General features: G+C 50.2%; 1 protein-coding gene across 2 annotated transcripts; it reads left to right on the forward strand.

Annotated features, from left to right (window-relative positions):
- The first annotated feature begins 11,249 nt into the window (after positions 1 to 11,249).
- LOC124647610 (disease resistance protein RGA2-like) lies at positions 11,250 to 17,456 on the forward strand. 2 transcript variants are annotated; one of them, XM_047187523.1, is made up of 5 exons: positions 11,250 to 11,507; positions 11,588 to 12,859; positions 14,330 to 16,566; positions 16,849 to 16,956; positions 17,229 to 17,456. In XM_047187523.1, exons 1-5 carry the CDS (start codon positions 11,343 to 11,345, stop codon positions 17,254 to 17,256), a joined length of 3,810 nt encoding a protein of 1,269 aa, XP_047043479.1. In that variant the 5' UTR covers positions 11,250 to 11,342; the 3' UTR covers positions 17,257 to 17,456. The 2 variants fall into 2 exon arrangements, with proteins under 2 accessions (XP_047043479.1, XP_047043480.1); XM_047187524.1 differs by having other exon boundaries at positions 16,849 to 16,951.
- Positions 17,457 to 21,884: the final 4,428 nt, after the last annotated feature.

A 21,884-nucleotide genomic window follows, 5' to 3' on the forward strand; every position in this document is an offset into this window, starting at 1 on the left:
AACCAAGCTCTCTTTGCCTCGCTCATGTTGGTCAAGTCGACGTTCATGATCAGGTTGTCCTCGGCTTGCCGCTTGAGCTCAACTTCCTTCGCCTTCAACTCCACCTCTTTGGCCCTTGCCATTGCTATGAGCTCAATTTCTCTCTCTTTGAGCTCAATTTCTCTAGCTTTGGTCTTGGCCTTGACCTCTTCAATCTCAAGCTTCTTCTTTTGGACACCGAAGTAGTTCTTCCTGTCCTCATCTTTCTCCCGGCGCCTCCTCTCATCCCTCTTGTCCGTGGACACCTCTCTGTCCGCATGCAGCTCCTTCAAAGTGCCAAACAATAGCATGGACGAAGCATCACGCTTCATGTCGGCTTTGGTTGCCTTGTGGCCGCGAGGATGACTTGCACGAGAAGCGGAGCTACCGCAGGGCTGCCCACCATCAAGGTCAATGACCGTGGGATCTTTGGCGGTCTTGTTGCCAGTCAAGGTCGCCATGTACCCCTCGTACCCCTCCTGGAACTTGGGGGTGCCTTGGAGCTCCTTCCAACAATGAGGGAAGGCAAAGGTCTTTTCTCCATTGTTAGATTTGTACCATTCCAAAGCTTGCCACACCTAGAGCAAAGCGAGACAACAACGATAAACATATGTGCAAACATCGGATGAATATGTTGAGGTTAAGAATCATACCAAGTCCTTCATGCCCAAGCCGCTAACGGGGATCCGCTTCACGTGATCATACGCCGCCTGGAACTTGTTGCATTCCGTTTGAATTGCTCCCCACCTCTTTTGGAGCGATATCTTGCTGCGGTTGCTCTCAAATGGCTCCTGACCGTATTTGCGATGTTCATGGAAGTAATCATAGATCCGGCGCCAGAATGCGGTCCCCTTCTGCTCGGCACCCGTCAAAGCATCTTGCCCGATGGTCAACCATCCTTCGACGAGCACCTTGTCCTCCTTCTCCGTGTAGTTGGTGGTTCTTTTGCTTACGCGGCGACCTCGAGCTTGTGCAGCTGCGGCTTGTGTGAGCTCCTGAGCGAAAAACGGCTCCTCCTCGATGTTAATGCTGCCGGGACATGCAGTGGTGTCCTCCTGTGTGTCAATGGGAGGTGGCTGGGGAGCCTGCTGTGTCGAAGGATATGGCACGGTCGTCGGCATTGTCTGCGGAGGGGCCTGCACGGTGGACGATGCCTGCAACGGTGGCTGCAAGCGCTCGGCCGACAAATTGTCGAGCAGGTTGCGTGCACCGGCCATCGCTGCTGCTCCCAGGTGCTTGGGGCCTTTGGAGTTCGTCGGCGCACAGTTGAGGTCAATGGACGAAGGTGACGGCCCCGTCATGGACTCGCCCACCTCTGGTGACCCATCCCGTGGCGGGTACGCGTACCGCCCTGACTGCGCCCCCATTTCGTGCGCGCGGGGCGTGTACGCAAACGGGGTAGTCGGCGGGGCAGTTGACCTTGGAGGAAGGGGCCGGGTCACGGACGAGGCCGAGCTCCCCCCGAGGCCGTGCCGGTGCCTGGGATGATCATGTGCTGGCCGAGCGCTGCGTGGCCGTAAAAGAGCATGGCCTGCGCCTGCTCTTTAATGACACTCGCCTTCGCCTGCGATTGGAGTTCGAGGAGCTGCTCCGTCGCCCGCTGCCGCTCCTCCGCGGCGGCGTCCCTCTTCTGTTGCTCGAGCGCCCTGCGCCGGTCCCCCCGCTTCTTGCTCTCCATCGCCCTCTGCTCCGCGGTGAGCTCGGGCTTCGCCTTCTTCGTAGGCGGCCCGGGCTCCACGACCACCGGAGCGTCCAGTTGAGGAGCCGCCTCCAAGGGAGGAGCGGCAACGGCCGCGAGCTGTGCCTCGTCTCCGATGGTGGCGGTGGCGGCGGCAGTCGCTTCGTTGGCCATCTCTAGGTTTTGGGAGTGGAGTGGAGTGTTTGTGTTTTGGGATATAGACAGGCGAGCCAGGGGCGGACAAGGGGAGGACGCGAGCGACCAGCCTTCGGCGTCCGCGGCCACGCAAACTCGTCCCAGATTTGGGCCAGGCTTGGGTCGTCCCGGACGCCGCGGCCATCCGTTTTAGGGATGGGCCCGCGCGCTGGGCCGCGTTTTTGTCCGGTTGGACCCATCCGGACGCTTGGGCGTGGGATGGGTCGCCGCGTTGGAGATGGCCTAAGAGCATCTCCACTCGTCTCCACGAACAGGCCCCCGGCGTGCCTTTTTTTCATCCGGACGGCGAAAAATGGCCCAGCCGCGCCCCCGGTTCCTCGTTTTTCGCCGGATTTGGGCTTTCATCCATCCGGAGAGCCCACGCCAACCACGGCCTACCGGGGAGCGCTCGGGGACTCCGGACGAAGCGAAAGCACGCGAAGCGCCGAGAAATCTCTCCCGCGCTTTCGCTTCTTCTTCGCCGCAGAGGTGGACCTGACCGGTCAGCGACACACGCATCGTCTTCCGCGCACGCATCGTCTTCCGCGCGCACTAATAACTGCCGCCGGTCAGCTCGCCGCGGACGCGTCGCATTCCACGCGGCATTTAATCGCCGGCACCAGCCGCGCCTATATACGCCGCTCCGCTCGCCGCGTATCCCCGCTCCACTCTCCCTCCACTCTCCCGATCCCGATCCATGGCGTTCAACGACGCAGACGGCGCAGCCAACAACGACTTCCCCCACCGGTCGCTCCACGCGTGGGAGGGGCACCTCCTCCACCAGGCGGGGTACCCCTGCCCGCCGGACACGAGGCCTCCCGGCGGCGGGTGGCGGCTAAGTGCTGGCGGCGTACCAATCCCGCCGCCGCCCCAGGGCCACGCCCTCGACGTCGCCATCGAGGAGGCTCGGATGACGATGACGGACGAAGAGCGCGCCGACCCGCTGTTGACTGCCAAAACCCACCGGCGGGCAGCGGCCTTGTCAACACCGTAGAGCCGGGAAGAGCCTAGAGCTGCGGCTGGCTGAGACCCCTCCGAGCGACGGCCCGCAATGCTCTTCTGGTCACACGCGGCGATGCGAAGTGCAAGGGCGTGCCACCTGACCTATACCTGGTCGGGAAGGTGATGGGGATGCCTCGCTTAGTTTCTGCCGAGGGCATACATGTAAACATTAAATACGAGCCTCGATCGGCTCTCAGGTTGTCCTGTGAATCGGCTCAAAGAGCCGATCCACCCATGATTCGTACGGGGTGCACGAATACTTGGTGGTCCTGCTTGATCAAGATGAAGCTAATGAGATCTACGACGATTTAGGGTTTTCACCGCATAATCGGATCCCCCTTTCCTTATATATTCGATAATCGAATCCTACTCCAGGTTGGGCCTCGCGGCCACGCACGGTGCTCGTAAGCCGATCCTAAACAAGGCCTAAAAACCAACATGAAGTTGATCCTCGGAACATCCCGTTTAGGACTTGCGAACGCCACCCTACGTGCCACTGGATCCTCCCCCTTTGTAAGGCCTAACTATTGCGAGATATTAAACTAATCCTTGTAGAACAAGGAGCAATCGTAACGGATCAGATCTACTAAATAATGATCAAGCGGGGTGCCGCCCCCACACCCGAGATAGGCGTGAGGGCGGCTAGATATGCAAGGGTTGCACTACGTAAGCATGCTTAAACGAAGAACAATGCTAACCCTAACACATCTAATGATAACTACGTTGCTCGCCATCAAAAGCGCTTCGAGTACGAGCAACGCATGAACAACGTGGGGCTTGTGCTGCCTAGATCGCAAGATGCGATCTAGGCAGCATGTCGCTACCCGATAGAAACCCTCGAGACGAAGGAGTTGGCGATGCGCCGAGATTGGTTTGTTTTGGGGTTGAACGTGAGTTGTTGTTTATTCCATAAACCCTAGGTACATATTTATAGTCCAGGGGACTTTCTAACGTGGGAATATCCCATCGTGCACGATACAAACTCTAACCCTTATCTAAGATAATAAACTACTAAATAAAGATACACGGGCAATTCAGCCCAAACCCTTCGTGCCGGGCCGCTTCGAAATCTTCCACATGTAATCTTCCAAGCCCGGCCCACCTCTGGATTTGTCTAAAATCTGGTGATAACACATGCCCCCTGGTTTTGGAAATAACATTTCCAAAATCATTATGCTTTCCCTTCGAAGGGTCATGTCGTGGCGAGAGCGAGCCGTTACAGCATCCGTCATCATTATGCCCTGTCTTCTCGCTTCTCTAGAAATTCCGACAGCTTTGGCATCGATCCCTTGGAAGTTGTAATAGCATTAAACCTTCACCGAGATTTCTCATTATTTAACCGTGCCGACTGGTTAGCTCTCTTTATCCTCTATTCCATCCCAGCTATCGGCACCAAAAAACCCTCTCCTCCTGTAGCAATGTCTTCCTCTTCCTCTTCCTTCTCAAAACTCTTCCCCCAAGCTTCGCCGAAGAAGAAGAACGAGGACAGCCTCCACCCCGCAGTGAATCCCTTCTCCTCCGACAAGGAGGAGAAAGAAGGAGAAGCGGCGAAGGCCAAGGCCTCCCCTTCCGCCAAGCTCCCGCCGAAGAAGCGCCCCCGCATGTGGGCGGACAGCGAGGACGAAGATGATGACGAAGAGGAAGAGGAGGAGGATGACTCCTCCTCCTCCATCGGGTATCCGCCGACCAAGCGCTTCCGCTCCCGGGCGGACAAGCGAGGATGATGATGATGACGAGGAGGAAGAGGCTCCGGCCAAGGGCTGGGGCAGCAGCCGACGAGGAGCTCCTCGGGAGCAGCCGCCGACGACGTCGACGGCGGCGATGACGAGGACAGTGACGACTAGTAGTATAGGACTAGTAGTAGCGAGTGCACTAGGCACCGGATCCCTCTTTTGAGAGCCATCGGCTCTTTCTTGTAAAGCCGCTCCTTGGAATTAATGAAATTGTTCTTTCCATTCATCCTTTAATCGCTCCAATTTCATTCCTTCCGTTTGTCATGCTAAGACCGATAGTAACGCGTCGGACTTCTTTCCTTTTGAACGCCGAGGAAACCGGATTCTAATTAGCTCGTAGGCTAAGAGCTTCTCAATTTAGGGCTGCGATTAGATATCTGACCAGAATTCTTCGCAATTCCTTAGCCGACAACAACTCATCGGCTATTTTGAGAATCCAGTCCCTTTCCTTTTCTTGCAGCAACAGCACAGTCCAAGCCCTAGACGATTGCAGCCGCAGCCGAGGTGACTCTAATCGGCTCTTAAAAACGGGGTATCTTCCAGGCTTGTTGCCCCCCGAGTCTTAGCCGAGGCAAAACAGAGTTGTATGGACCTGGGCTCGATCATGTCTGAGGGAGCTTCTTATGCCGAGCTAGCCGATTTGAACATAAATCGGCTTCCCAAAGCAGAGAGCCTTCAAGGCGAGCTGCCCCCGAGTTTCTTCGGTTCCCGCCGCCGGATAGGCTCCTTTCCTTTGGTGGACCCGATGCAATCCATCCTTGACCTGATCCGCACGCCCAGGCTGCTCCTGACATTGTTCTTGAAGAGAGGATCTGAGCTTCCAAACTCGCGAGAAGTTCCTTCATAAAAATCTCCCTTTTGTGCTCCATTGACCCTCTGATCGTAACAGTTACTCCTCTTGAGTCGATGGCCATGCATCGGCTTTCATATCCTTAAGTCGATGCCTGCTGCATCGGCTGTGCTCGAAAACTTTCGAATTTTCACTTTTTATATATATATTTTTTTTTTACGGCCGACCTGTGCATCGGCCCCCATATTCCAATACCCATCACCAGAAGATGAGATGCTTCCGTTGCATATCCTCGTATTTTATCTACCCAGGTGCCCCCGAGCCGATTCTGTCAAGAGAATTGATGGTATCGGCTCGTTGGATAACATGTTGAACCCGAGCAGTAATGGTGGGTGAGGATAATTTTGGCCGATTGCTGGAATCGGCCTCCACGTTGCTTGCTCGTTGAAGGTTTTGTAAGTTCCCTTCATAATTTTTTTGGGGCCGATCACAAGGATCAGCCTCTCCTGGTTTGCTCATTGGTTTGATCTTGCTACTTGGTCAGGCTGGATAAAACCAACCCAACCTCTGACTTGATGCGCTTGCTGTCGTTCACCTTGAGTGCTCCGTAGAGTCGTGGAGCGCTACGCTCTGTCGGCAAGACGAGTACCATGTTTGTGCCAGCCGATGTCTCATCATCGGCTTTCCTCTGTTTGGGGCGCCACTCCATTTTCCGTGGACGACCCTCTTCATCCGGGGTTCGCCGAACCTTTGCAGCCGGATCAGGTCGTGCCTTCCTTAGCGTATGCGGTATAACCTTTCGGCTTCCTCCGAGCCGCGCAATCGGCTGAACCCCGCGCTTTTGGGAACGGCTGAGTCCGTCGGGCACCACCTTGGCCGGTGGTACCGTCTTCTTCCACTTCTCCCTCGTCTTCCGAATCCTCAAGATCTGCCCAACGAGGTGACTCGTCGCGTTTGCTTTGTGGCGGGAGAGGCCCTAGGCGCTCGAACACGGACACGTTGGCTGCCTCCTTCTTTTCCGATTGCATTCGGGCAACTGCCGATTGTGGGCAATCGGCTCATTCCTGAATCCCAGCAGTTGTCCGAAGAAGGGGCAGTCCCAATGTCTGGCGTTGTCATCTTGCTCCCTTGATGCTTCCGTGGCACAGCGCTCGTGCTTCTCCTTGTCGCGATCCTGCCGACGATATCTTCTGGCTTCTCTAGCCAGACGATCTCCTCTATCATCGTAATTGGACCGTCGGCGTTGGTCAAACTGACTCACGTATTTGTTGAGGAGGTGATCAGAGAGGGGTCGCTGATATCTTATATTCTTCACCTCTCCCTCTGTGACATAGCGCTTGCCATCATGACGGAGCCGATCGCGTGGAGCGGCCTCCTCTGTATCCTTGCTATGAGAGCAGCTGCCCTCATCTCCATCTTTGCCGAGTGGTTTCCGGGTCCTACCATGTTGATGCTTGAACGAGGGACCCGGCGGCAACCTTCGGGTAGGTGATTTCTACCATGTTAACGGCGGGGAAGGGTTGGGTGTCGACCTTCATGGCGTACCGGTTGAAAATTAGCCGCCCCTTCTCTATCGCCGCTTGGATGTGCGACGCCACACCCGGCGGTCGTTGGTGGCATGGGAAAGCGAGTTGTGGAATTTGCGGTACGGCTTTCCGTTTAGCTCTTTCGCCGTGGGGAACTTGAGACCTTCGAGAATCGTCAACTCGTTTCTCCTTGAGCAGGAGGTCGAAGATTTGTTCGGTCTTGGTTACGTCAAAATCAAATCCCCGGGCGGCCCCGGTGGCTTTACCCATTTGCGGGCCACGGGGTTCCTCCCCGAGTCCACTCAGCCATCGCTATTTCTTGGTCTCCCGCAAGCACTTCATCTTCCTCTGTATCGACCATAACTATCGCACGCTTGAACTTGTCTTGGTACAGGTCGGGGTGGCGCTGTTCATATGCCGATAGTTTCGAACCATGTGCGCCGGCGAGGGATAATATGCTTGGGAGGCCATGTCCTTGAGCTGTGTTGCAAGGCCCTGCTACGCCAACTCGACTGCCTCCTTTTCGGTTATACGAACCGAATAACATCGGTTCCTAAGATTCCTGAAGCGCTGGATGTGATTCACGTCACCGTTTCCCCGCGCTTCGACGTAGTTGTGCTAGATCGGCAATGCCGGACTCGGAAGCTTCGAATGGTATTGCATATGGAGCTGTTCTTCCAATTGCTTCCAAGACTCGGATGGAGTTTGTCGGCAAAGAGGTGTACCATCCAAAAGCCGATCCCGTGAGGGACTGTGAAAAGAGCCTCACGCGTAGCTGATCCGACACCGAAGCCGGTCCTAGTTGAGCCAAATATCGGCCGACGTGCTCGATGGAGCCGGAGCCATCCGATCCACTCGAATTTGGAGAAGTCGGGGAGCCGATATTTAGGTGGCGGCGGGATCATCTCGTAATCGTCGGGGTACGGCTTGGAATAGCCGATCGCCCTTCTTTTCGGCATCATGCCGAACTGGTCTCTCGGTATGGTACCGATCCGATCCGCGGTGCTCGGCCGTAGGAGTTGCACTACGAAGATTCGCCGGGGTGGCGTACTTGGCCAGCCATGTGTGCTTTTCCGGCTACGAGCCAACTCGCAGGAGCCGGGCTCGGGAGTTTCGTCGGTGTGGCGCATTTAGTTAGCCGGTGTCCGCTTCTCAAGCTGCGTCGCCGACGTTCCTCCTGTCTTCGCCGGAGTCCCCGATGTTGTGGCCTGGTTTGTGAGTGCCCGGTCACCACAATCCGGCACATACATGCACGCGTATCCTTGAGGGATCTCCTTAGGCGCCTCCATTAAGAGCTCGGTAGTCACTAGGGTCGCCACCAATCCTGTAGACGAGGAATGCCGGTGTAGTCGGCACTTCGAGCGAGTCTTTGCCAACGCATATGGCAGCGGTGGACGGGACCCGGAGTGGCAACTCTCCTTGATGAGTCCCGAGAGCTGGTCCCGACGGCGAGTGCCGGTGGCTCATGATCTCCTGGATCACGCGCGAGCGACACGCTCCAACACGTTGACCAAGTTCTCAGAGTGGCGGTGTAGCGAGTGAGCCACCAGGTAGTTGATCTCCTGCCGCAGACCCCTGGTGCGTTCCTCCGACGGGGTAGAGAGGTCTATCCCATCGAGCGCACCTTGCGGTGAGAACCCCTTCCATCTGATGCCATGGGAACGGGTTCTATGAAAAGAGCCGATGAGGTCGGCTTCGAGGGTGGCCTTGATCTCGTTGTATTGCTTCTTGAGCTCGTCGAGCAGATCCTCGTAGGTGACTGGCGTGCCGTCCGCCATCTCAGATGTAGATGGCGATGTGGTTGATGTAGACGATTGTCCCACCGGTCGTGCCAGAATGTGTTGACTGCCAAAACCCACCGGCGGGCAGCGGCCTTGTCAACACCGTAGAGCCGGGAAGAGCCTAGAGCTGCGGCTGGCTGAGACCCCTCCGAGCGACGGCCCGCAATGCTCTTCTGGTCACACGCGGCGATGCGAAGTGCAAGGGCGTGCCACCTGACCTATACCTGGTCGGGAAGGTGATGGGGATGCCTCGCTTAGTTTCTGCGGGGCATACATGTAAACATTAAATACGAGCCTCGATCGGCTCTCGGGTTATCTGTGAATCGGCTCAAAGAGCCGATCCACCCATGATTCGTACGGGGTGCACGAATACTTGGTGGTCCTGCTTGATCAAGATGAAGCTAATGAGATCTACGACGATTTAGGGTTTTCACCGCATAATCGGATCATCCTACTCCGGAGTTGGGCCTCGCGGCCACGCACGGTGCTCGTAAGCCGATCCTAAACAAGGCCTAAAAACCAACATGAAGTTGATCCTCGGAACATCCCGTTTAGGACTTGCGAACGCCACCCTACGTGCCACTGGATCCTCCCCTTTGTAAGGCCTAACTATTGCGGATATTAAACTAATCCTTGTAGAACAAGGAGCAATCGTAACGGATCAGATCTACTAAATAATGATCAAGCGGGGTGCCGCCCCCACACCCGAGACAGGGCGTGAGGGCGGCTAGATATGCAAGGGTTGCACTACGTAAGCATGCTTAAACGAAGAACAATGCTAACCCTAACACATCTAATGATAACTACGTTGCTCGCCATCAAAAGCGCTTCGGTACGAGCAACGCATGAACAACGTGGGGCTTGTGCTGCCTAGATCGCAAGATGCGATCTAGGCAGCATGTCGCTACCGATAGAAACCCTCGAGACGAAGGAGTTGGCGATGCGCCGAGATTGGTTTGTTTTGGGGTTGAACGTGAGTTGTTGTTTATTCCATAAACCCTAGGTACATATTTATAGTCCGGGGGACTTTCTAACGTGGGAATATCCCATCGTGCACGATACAAACTCTAACCCTTATCTAAGATAATAAACTACTAAATAAAGATACACGGGCAATTCAGCCCAAACCCTTCGTGCCAGGCCGCTTCAGAAATCTTCCACATGTAATCTTCCAAGCCCGGCCCACCTCTGGATTTGTCTAAAATCTGGTGATAACACCCGCGCCACCACCCCGAGAACTACACGAGGTGGAACTCGTTCTTCCTCCGGCGGTGGGAGCGGGAGCTGGCGTCCTACGACGGCCGGCCGCCTCCGCCTTCGCGCAACAACGCCGCGGGTCGGCGACGTTGGTGGAGCGTGCCGAACAGGACGCTGGAGAACGTCCTCGAGCACATCGAGGGCGGCAACTTCCCGGTGCTGACGATGCCCCCTCCATCGAGGGCATCGGCCAGCCGCCGCCGGGGAAACAGCTGGCAGCCACGGCGCATGGCTGCCAGCTCATCGTTTCCGGATTGGCGTCGAGGTCGCTCTCCAGGTCGGCGCCATCCTTGGCGCCGGTGAAAAAGGAGTCGGCTTCCCCGCCGAGCAACCGCGCGCGCGGCGGCGGCATCGTCATCCGCGAGCCCTCGACGGCACAAGGACGGCTCCGCCCCAAGCGCGAACACGACACCTCCGGCGAGCGGAAGCGCAAGCCGGCGAAGGTGAAGGTGGAGGAGGCCGAAAGCGCCGAGGACGCCGCCATCCTCGAGGCCGTCATCGCGAGGTCCCTCCAGGACCTCGTCCCCGCTGAGAACGCCATGCCACTCGACCGGGCTCGCGCCCGGTCGAGGGCAGTGGGAGAAGGAGGAGGCGGAACGGCAGTCGAGGCTCCTCGACGACGTCGCTCGCTACCGCCGGCCTGCGACTCCTCCATCCGGCGCCGCCGTCCCCATCGTCGACCTCGAAGCCTCCGACGACGACTTGTACAAGCCAACGCCGTCCCCGCCTCGCACCAGTGGCCGGTGGGGAGACGCCGGCCAAGGCAGCAGCCAGGCGGCTTCGGCGCCGCCGCAGTTCGACGACGACGGCTCCGACGACGATGGCGGCGACGGCGACATGGACTACACGGTGTTCTACCGCCATTTCGGCATAGAGCGCCGTGTTTTAATATTTACAGTTGTATTCCCCTAGCAAATTCGAAATATAGTCGAATTCGGCCTCTATGTATGAACTTCGCCCTCCATATAGTAAATATTATTAAATTTAGTCTAAATTCGACCGTTTTAAGCCGTAGTTTGTCAAGTTTCCGTTTTTCAAATTTAGATCGCCGTCTTCGCCTGAGAACGCGGCTGGGAAACTACTACTCCCCACACCAAATTTACGTCCAATCCGAACCTAAATTTCCCCGGATTTCGGGCTGGGAGGGCAAAACGAGTGGAGATGCTCTAACTATCCTGTACATTGACGGGCGGACACTCTGCGCGTGTGTACCATTTCCTCATATCCCATCATTGAACACAGATCTGGTTTTAGCAAGAGGCAGCCATGGCCCAAGCCATCGTCTATAGGTGCTGCACTAAACTCAGATCCGCCATTCATGAAGCCACCATACATTGGAAGTTCAGCGGCGACCTGGAGGAAATGATGACGGCTCTGGAGGAAATACAGCCGGATCTGGATGAAGCTGAGAGGCGGTCGTTGTGGGAGGTGGCTGTGCGGGACTGGCTGATGCTAGTTAGGAAGGCCGGCTACGACATCTGGGACATGGTCGACGAGCTGCAAGACACTTCCCCTGCTGCTCGAACGGTACCTCTACTACTCCATGATTTGCTTCCGTAGCGTATTCAAAATTTGGATTTTAACTGGGCAAGATTGATTCTTTGCAGATGACTTGGATCCCCTGCCGCCTTTCGGTTGTACCCAAGAAAGAGAATTCCATGCCAATCAAAATGAAACATCTGAAAGAACAACTGAAGACGCTGCAGGAGGAGGCTCTTCGTTTCGGTTTTACGCGATTGGATGCCAACGTCCAGCAAGCTATTAATGTAGTAGGAGATAAAGCACCCGAGATTGATGAAGCAAAAGTGGTCGGTAGGGATAGAGATAAGGAGAGGATGATGTCGCTGCTACCAGGGACCGAGCGTGACTTCAGAGAAGGACCCATCATTCTTCCCATCTATGGGCCTCAAGGCATAGGCAAGAGAACGTTGGCAGCAATGATTTTCAACGATACCCGATTCAGTGGCTATTCACGGGTGTGGATCCATGTCTCGCAGGAATTTGACTTGCGTCAAATTGGCAACTCAATAATTTCTCAATTATCAGAACAGATCAATCATGATCCAAATGACACGACGTATATAGCAGAGTACCTCCACGAGCTGCTCACTGCTGCAAAGGTACTCATTGTTTTACATGACCTCTGGGAGGAGGATGCCATAGGGCTGCAGAGCTTGAAGCATATGTTAAGTGTGGCCGACAAAGGCAGTCAGGTGATTGTGATAGTAACAGCATGCAAGGTAGCCATCGCATTGGAAATATGTACCACTCGACCATACAGGCTAGACCGGTTGAGTGATGATATGTGCTGGAGAATATTGAAGCAATCAAGTTACTTTGAAGATAGATCCGAGTCCAACAAACAAGTGTTGGAGAACATAGGACGACAGATCGCAAGCATGTGCGGTGGCCTACCGTTAGCAGCTAAAGAAGTCGGCTGCATGCTGCGGTTCCAAGATGATAGAAGATGGACAGAGGTGAGCATGCTGCTAAATGAGCATGCTGAAAGATTGAACTGGAATAGTGGGAGTTTCCATAGCACGGATTCTTGTCCTTCTCCTTCACCGCTGGAGCTTTTAGATTCAACTTTGCCTGTGGGGATTTCAGATTCACCTTCATCCGCAAAGTTCAGCTACAATTGTACCTTTTTACCCTTGAAGTTCAGATACATAAGTATGCCACCAAATATGAGATTATGCTTTGCTTATTTGGCAATGTTCTCGGATGATCCATTTATTGTTAAATATGACGTGATTCACCAATGGATTGCTCTTGATCTTATTGAACCATCAGACAGATTCTCTAGCAAGCAACTTGGTGAGCAGTACTTTAGGACGCTTATAGGCATGTCAATCCTTGGAGCCGCAGGGCTGGATTCAGTGAGTTGCCTAGTTCCGTCTTCAATCAATTTACTTTAGAAATGCAAGTTCATATAGCCATGCAGAGAGTATACATTCTTCATTATATTCCGTTGACACAGTTATCATGAAATGTGGGAGGTGGAGTGGCATACCACTCAAACCTTATTTTCCCTCTGCACATCTCCTTTTTACTCATATAAATGATTATGGAAATTCTAGCCGCATTGGTTTAGCGAGTAAGGGACTCTTATTATTGTGGTAATTTCTAGCCACTTAACTTTCGTTGATACAATAGAATCCACTACTCGCAATGAATCTATGCCCCATCAGTCACTGGTCAGCATTAGAAATAGTCCAGTGATTATAGTCATGTATAACACAATTGGAACAATGACAAAAGAAAAGGTCACCTTCATGCAAGTCGTCACCTACTTTGTCTCTCTTATAGTATAAAAATTCATAGACATACCTTTTTTAAAAAATGGAGGAAAACCTGTGTGGCCTCTGCTTCGATTGATGCATATAGCCATAAGACATACTGCCTTAGGTCTTATATTTATAAACAGAGGTTGTACCTCTTATATTGGGTTTCTTCTAACGTTGGACTTAGCTATTTAATTTTCACCGAAGTACATTGTTTTGCTTTGTCGCTCCTTTGTCCACGATACGGCTTACCACCTACCAACCAAGCTGCTCAACGATTAATCATCGACGAGATTTAGTGGCATGTCTTTGATTTACTAGTTTCAAGCTCAACCAAGCAACCGTTTATATTTGTCTGAACAGAAAAAAAAGAACACGTCCCAATTTTGCAAGCTAAAAAAACTTATCTCAAGGCAAGTAGTCTAGGCCTCTAACCGAACTATGATTAGCTTCATTGTTTTTCAACACTGGGGTGTCCTTAAAGAGAATGTGGAGCTTCTTTTGGTTTTATTTTGTAAATAGAAACTAATGGAGTAACCTACTCACGTTGCACTGATAGACTCAGTAAGTCTGAATGTTTGATATATTCAAATAAATTTCTTATAAAACATGGAAAATAATATTTTAGTTATAAATTAGTGTAAGTACTGCAGCTAAAATGAGAGCCAGGTGAAGCAAGTTATATAGCAGTGCAGCTTTGGTCATTGTCTCTTCGGCAGTGCCTTGCCGTTCATTGTGAAGGAAGCTCTCTAGGTTTGGGTAGAGGAGGCGCGGGATTGGAAAGTATGTCCGGTGTTGGCCGCTAAGTTCAGCATTATCTTCCCCACCAAGGCACCAGTTCTAATGAAGATCAGCTTGAGTAATGGGGCGAATTCTTTGAGCAAAATAAATTAAATCTCTGCCTTCATTGTGACTTATTTGCTGGATTAAATCCTCACTGTTATTTATGACTTGTTTGCTAGATAAATTGTTCACCGTTCCTTTCCTCTCTGTTTATAATATTATAGATAGTTTACTATAACAGATATTCTCTAATGCTGCTTCTGCTGTTATTTATTATTGCAGGATGGTGGAGAGAACGATAAGGATGGGTCCGTGTTTTACTGGCAAATTCCAGCGAACAACTTTGCATCATATATTATGGGTGACGAGTTCACCTTTCTGGATGATGGAATTAGAATGGATGCATCTCATCAGAAGGAACATTGTCGCTATGCAATGACCTCCCATTTTGGTGACAGACTGCAGCTAATATTGCCTATGCAGCTAAGGGCACTACGCTGTAGCAATAGGGGTTTCAATGATGTTTCATTTTCATTTGCTAGCTGCTGCCTGCGTGTCTTGGAACTTAAGGAGGCCTACATACAAAAGCTACCTGATTCTATCTATCAGTTGAGGCAGTTGAGGTATCTTAATCTATCAGGCTGCTATCGACTAGTGACTCTACAAGAAACATTTGGAGATCTAATAAATTTGGTGCATATAGATTTATCAGGCTGCTCAGGACTAGTAAAACTGCCGCAATCATTGGGGAAGCTGATAAATTTGGTGCATATCGACATTTCAAGCTGCTCAAGACTTGTAAAGCTGCCGCCATCACTTGGGAGGCTAATAAATTTGGTTCATATCAACTTTTCAGACTGCTGTGGACTAGTTAACCTACCGGAATCATTTGGGGATCTAATAAATTTGTCGCATGTGGATTTATCAGGATGCTCTCAACTCGAAAATATACTGGAACTGTTTGGAAATCTAAAAAAGGTTGTGTATCTGGATTTATCATTCTGGTCTTGTTTAAAAGGAATCCCAGTTCTCGGTGGCCTAACAAATCTCCAGCATTTGAACTTATCACACCCTTGTTGTTACCTTGCTGAACACTCATCCCATCTTGAAGGACTGCCAGGTGTTTTGGGCAAGCTCACCGAACTCCAATATTTAAACTTATCAATGCTACTGAATCCTATCTTCTACTACAAGTCAGCAAACCAACGCTGTGAATACATTCAGTCATGTCTTAATGGCCTACATAATTTGAAGCATCTGGATTTGTCTCATAACATATTTCTTTCTGAGATACCTGAAAGTATAGGTTATCTGAAGAAGCTGCATACACTGGACCTCTTGGGCTGTGCTAGACTAAAGATAGCAGCGAAATGGATGGATGAAAACAAATGTATGAAATTGATTGTTGGGAGGAGCTGCCCAGGTCCTGAAAGTTACCAGTTTGTGGTTACCTCTCGTGATGGAGCATATGGAAGCAGCAACCTTGTTGAGCTGGGTGGTGTGGATTGCGAGCACCTCGAGATAAGTTGTCTTGAAAAGGTCAAGTCAAAAGTGGAAGCCCAGAGAATCAGATTGGCAGACAAGCAAAGGCTCCGACAGTTGAAACTTTGTTGGACTGTGGGCGCTCAAGGATCTGTGAAGGACAGTGCTTTGTTAGGAGAACTAGTGCCACCACATAATCTGCAGTGCCTTGAGATACATGGTTATAACAGCAAAACTTGCCACCCAGCCTGGATGTTGAGCGTCTCTTCTGCTCTCACGAATCTTGCAGAGGTTACCATGGAGGATTTTCCAAGGTGCAGCCGCCTACCACCACTAGGTCTGTTACCGAACCTGCAACGTCTGGTTCTCAGAAAAATGACCAGCATCACCAGAATTGACGCCCATGATTTCTTTGATGGTAACAGATCACAATCCTCTCAACTCTCCAAGGTTACCCTAGATGGAATGGAACACCTGGAAGAGTTTATGTTCCCGGCCATTGATGAATTGGTGATTCACAAATGCCCCAAGTTGAGCTTTGGACCAATCCCGCCTAGAGCTCGAAAGTTGCTGATATCAGATTGCGACCAAGTGATGTCTTCATTGGGGAACAAAGAAGGACATGGTGTGGAGGGTCCTTCTACTCCAGTAACTGAATTGGTAGTCGAGAGGTGCATGGTGCCTCTATGTGACTGGAGTTTGCTTCACAATCTCCCTGGCCTCCGTAGCTTAACTATCAAGAGTTGCTACAATCTAACCAGTTCACTAGAGGGTATGAAGGTCCTATCCTCTATCGAGAAACTGTGTTTCTCTCATTGCGACGGCATGCGATTACTACCTGGGTACTTGGGTGAACTCAAGTCTCTCCAGCAGCTGAAGATCGAGTCTTGCAAACAGCTATACTATTTGCCGAGCATACATAAACTCACCAACCTGAAGCTGAAGGATGTGCATATTTCAGACTGCCCCAAATTGGAGAAGTGGTGTGAATTAGAGGAAAACAATGAGAAGTTTGCTCACTTACTACGAAAATCGGAGTATGTACCAGATCGCTCATATGTGTATTTCACTTTAAACCATTGCGATTTCCATATATCCTCGCTATTTTATACAGTCCTGCCACTGTTTATGTCTTTATTTGTGTATAAAAAATAGCTCACATATAACCTGATCCTATATTTATTAGGGTTAGTATAGACTTTATCCTCTTGTTATAAGGGTTTATTTGTCTTACAGAAGGGGCCTTTATGTAGGAATAATATGGACACTGAACCCTAATCTAGTTATGCACACCATTTTCTAACGCTCTCACATTCCAGGGTCCCTAGGCCATTGCCGCAGAATGACTGCTGGTTCATCGAGACCCCATTTAACGGGGAATATCCATGGTCTTCAGGTTCTTCAGAGAATGACTTCAAGCACGTAAGGTATTCCTACTATACATTTCTGCATCAATGATGATATGCTGCAGCAAACAAGCAATTTCATTCACATTCAATTGAAAGAGAAACTATTGTTTTGTAGTAATTAGATAGACTACAACGATCAATCTACGTGTCATCATCTAGTTTCCAAGCATGGAGGTCATTTGACATGCAACCAAATATATGATCTCACCTCATAATTTCTTTACTTTCTGGACAACTGTCAAAACGACATGCATCTTGTATTCATTAGTATAATAGTTTATAACTTTTAGGTCTGAAGATGAAGCTTCCACGTCATGAAAAGGTAAAAGGTTTCTTACATGCCCATGTAGTCTGGTCTTACGGAAGAGGCTATCGGGCTGATCCTTCACTGTGGCTAGAGGCTTAACGGTCGTAGAAGGAAATCTCATGTTTATCTGAGGAGTAGTTCCAGTTGACAGATATCTGTTACTCAACTTTTTGTTTATCTACGTGTTCTGCCTTCGGTTGTTCTCCGTGAATGATGGATGCTTGAATTTAAACCTCTTTCGAGTGAAGTTTTCAATAAAATTATATGATGTGTATTGAATATAACCTGAAATTTATTTAACTATCGTACTATGGAAGGAGTCCTAACAAACTATGACATGTCAAACATGCTAGACGTAGCACATCTACAACTCTATTTCGTGTCCGCCAAAAGAGTTGTCCGCTCCTATATATAGTTCTAGGTAGTCATAGAATTGATGAGAGAAATACACTATATTGATAATATGGATACTGGTAGTCATAGAATTGATGAGAGAAATACACTATATTGATAATATGGATACTGATAATATTGATAGCACGTAGAGGGTTTGTCCTCTCATGTATTGTAATACTCCTCCCGATTATAGTGATACGTCACCCTGTGTGTTCTGTGGTTTTCCACTTCATTTTGATCTACATTTTTTGCCCTGTTTTATCTGTTTTATAACAAGTGGTATCAGATCTTCCGGTTTCAAGATTGATCCGCTGCTCTGGTAGACTTCTCCCTCGTGCTCCTGGGGCAGCACCGCCCAATGACGATTGCATCTCGCGGGTAAACGGACGCCGTTTGCGACTGAACGGTTGAAAAATGCGCCTACACCTAGGCCCGACGACCCGATACATAGTGACCGGGCTGTTCGTGGAGATGCAAAGGCTGCACAAATATGCATCTCGGTGAACGTTGCGCGGTCGCACCGAGTGTCCTCCTATTATAACCATGTCCCGCACATCAGGGACAACGAAATCAACCGCACGGATTTGCTTCCTCTTTCCCTTCTTTGCTGCCTTAGCTCTTCCCAGCTCTTCAACAAAATCCGTTAGCCCGTTGTTAAATGCATCAATTGCCCGCTCATTGGAGCTATACTCGGCCGAGTTTTTGATCATGCTCCACCTCTGGAGGTACGAACGCATTGATTCTCCTGATTTCTGTGTGCACTTCCACAACTCTTCGATTGACGGTGGGTGCTCGAAAGTTGACTAGAAATTCCGGATGAACTGATTGCGCAAATCATCCCAGTGTTGTATTGATCCTTCCGGCAGCTTACGGAGCCAAGATCTCGCGGGTTCGCTCAAGGAAAGCGGTAGACTCTGCATCGCGGTAGCCTTGGTACCTCCATGTACCCTCATAGTTTGTAGATAATATTTGTAGATAATCATCTAGCCACGCTTCAGGTTCTTGGACCCCTTCGTACTTTATATTGTCTGCAAGGAGTTTGAACCCCTTGGGAACAACTGTCTTACGAACCCGATGAGAAAAACATACTGCTCCGCTAAGTTCTTCCTCGTCTTCATCTTCATAATCGTCATCGTACTCGCCTTCAGCTTCTCTTCGTCAACTTCCCCGCTCGACGCTAGCTCTGTCGATTCTATTCTGCGTGATATCGTTCCTAGCATCGCCATGATTTCTAGCGGTTGCTCGAGGTTAGCGCGAAGATCTTGATCATCGGGGTTCCACCTCTTGAAACTATTGTGATGGCCTAGCGGTGCTACCTCTTGTCGAGAGGGATTGTTTGGTGGTGCCACTTCCGCCGAGAGGGATTATTTGGTTGTGCCACTTCGTGCCGCGTGGCGTTACTTCGACCTGGTGGTACTACTTCCCGCCGAGGACTTTCGTGACGGTGTGGGGTACCCTCCAGGTGTTGCCCAACAACACATAGACCTGCAATCAAGGTTCTGTACACCTGTGCTCGCGGACCATCCTCTGGTTGTGTTTTCATCAAATATGTTTGAGCTGCTACAATCGCTGCCGGAGGCGTTGTAGGGTGCAGGTTTCCTCTCGAGTCATAAGTCATGAATGATACGTCGAGATCTCTAGTCATCCGTCGTCGTTCATCTTCTGGTATCATGTCCAACCGTGATGAAGCTCTTCAGTTGCGATTCCCTGCTCCTGATGCTGCTGCTCCTGCGGCTCCTGCTCCCACACTTCCGTTTCCTGTGGAGCTTAGTTTTGCGCATCGACGGCTAGACTCGTCGGCTCGCGTCATCCGAGCATCAAGTTCTCTCTTTTCCCTTCTTAACTGCCTTTTTTTTGCATATCTAGCCAGTGATATGCCATGAGTTCATCTCGAGAAACACCAGGCCCGAAAAAGCTTCTATCTTCAAAGACTTCCTCCGCTTTGTCCTAAATTGCTTGAGATAGTGCTGGCGTGTAGTTGACGTGGGAGTTAGAAATCTTTGTGGTGTAAATTTTCTTCAGTTCCCCGGCAACGGCGCCAGAAAAAGAGCTTGATGGCGTGTAACTCACACGTTCGTTGGGAACCCCAAGAGGAAGGTATGATGCGCACAGCAGAAAGTTTCCCTCAGAAAGAAACCAAGGTTTATCGAACCAGGAGGAGCCAAGAAGCACGTTGAAGGTTGATGGCGGCGGGATATAGTGCGGCGCAACACCGGGGATTCCGGCGCCAACGTGGAACTCCGCACAACACAACCAAAGTACTTTGCCCCAACGAAACAGTGAGGTTGTCAATCTCACCGGCTTGCTCGTAACAAAAGATTAACCGTATTATGTGGAAGATGATTGTTTGCAGAGAAAACGAGTAAAAACAAGTATTGCAAGCAGATTTGTATTTCGAGTATTAAAGAATGGACCGGGGTCCACGAGTTCACTAGAGGTGTCTCTCCCATAAGATAAAAGCATGTTGGGTGAACAAATTACAGTCGGGCAATTGACAAATAGAGAGAGCATAACAATGCACATACATGTCATGATAAGTATAGTGAGATTTAATTGGGCATTACGACAAAGTACATAGACCGCCATCCAATCGCATCTATGCCTAAAAAGTCCACCTTCGGAGTTATCGTCCGAACCCCTCCGGTATTAAGTTGCTAAGCAACGTGACAATTGCATTAAGTATGGTGCGTAATGTAATCAACAACTACATCCTCGGACATAACGCCAATGTTTTATCCCTAGTGGCAACGAGCACAACACAACCTTAGAACTTTCCGTCACTCGTCCCGGGTGACAATGCGGGCATGAACCCACTATCGAGCATAAATACTCCCTCTTGGAGTTAAGAGCAAAAACTTGGCCGAGCCTCTACTAATAACGGAGAGCATGCAAGATCATAAACAACACATATGTAATAACTTGATAATTAACATAACATGGTATTCTCTATCCATCGGATCCCGACAAACACAACATAGAGTATTACGGATAGATGATCTTGATCATGTTAGGCAGCTCACAAGATCCAACAATGAAGCACAATGAGGAGAAGACAACCATCTAGCTACCGCTATGGACCCATAGTCCAGGGGTGAACTACTCACTCATCACTCCGGAGGCGACCATGGCGGTGTAGAGTCCTCCGGGAGATGAATCCCCTCTCCGGCGGGGTGCCGGAGGAGATCTCCGAATCCCCCGAGATGGGATTGGCGGCGGCGGCGTCTCTTGAAGGTTTTCCGTATCGTGGTTTTTCGCATCAGGGGTTTCGCGACGGAGGCTTTAAGTAGGCGGAAGGGCGAGTCGGAGGGCCGACGAGGGGCCCACACCATAGGGCGGCGCGGGCCCCCCTCTGGCCGCGCGGCCCTATGGTGGCGGCGCCTCGTCGCCCCACTTCGTATCCCTTTCGGTCTTCTGGAAGGTTCGTGGCAAAATAGGACCCTGGATCTTGATTTCGTCCAATTCCGAGAATATTTCGTTACTAGGATTTACGAAACCAAAAACAGCGAGAAAACGACAACGTGGCACTTCGGCATCTTGTTAATAGGTTAGTTCCAGAAAATGCACGAATATGACATAAAGTGTGCATAAAACATGTAGGTATCATCAATAATATGGCATAGAACATAAGAAATTATCGATATGTCGGAGACGTATCAAGCATCCCCAAGCTTAGTTCTGCTCGTCCCGAGCAGGTAAAACGATAACAAAGATAATTTCCGAAGTGACATGCCATCATAACCTTGATCATACTATTTGTAAACATATGTAATGAATGCAGCGATCAAAACAATGGTAATGACATGAGTAAACAAGTGAATCATAAAGCAAAGACTTTTCATGAATAGTACTTCAAGACAAGCATCAATAAGTCTTGCATAAGAGTTAACTCATAAAGCAATAAATCAAAGTAAAGGTATTGAAGCAACACAAAGGAAGATTAAGTTTCAGCGGTTGCTTTCAACTTGTAACATGTATATCTCATGGATAATTGTCAACATAGAGTAATATAACAAGTACAATATGCAAGTATGTAAGAATCAATGCACAGTTCACACAAGTGTTTGCTTCTTGAGGTGGAGAGAGATAGGTGAACTGACTCAACATAAAAGTAAAAAAGAATGGTCCTTCAAAGAGGAAAGCATCGATTGCTATATTTGTGCTAGAGCTTTTATTTTGAAAACATGAAACAATTTTGTCAACGGTAGTAATAAAGCATATGAGTTATGTAAATTATATCTTACAA

This window comes from Lolium rigidum, chromosome 4 (genome assembly GCF_022539505.1).
Source record: "Lolium rigidum isolate FL_2022 chromosome 4, APGP_CSIRO_Lrig_0.1, whole genome shotgun sequence".
NCBI classification, from domain to species: domain Eukaryota; kingdom Viridiplantae; phylum Streptophyta; class Magnoliopsida; order Poales; family Poaceae; genus Lolium; species Lolium rigidum.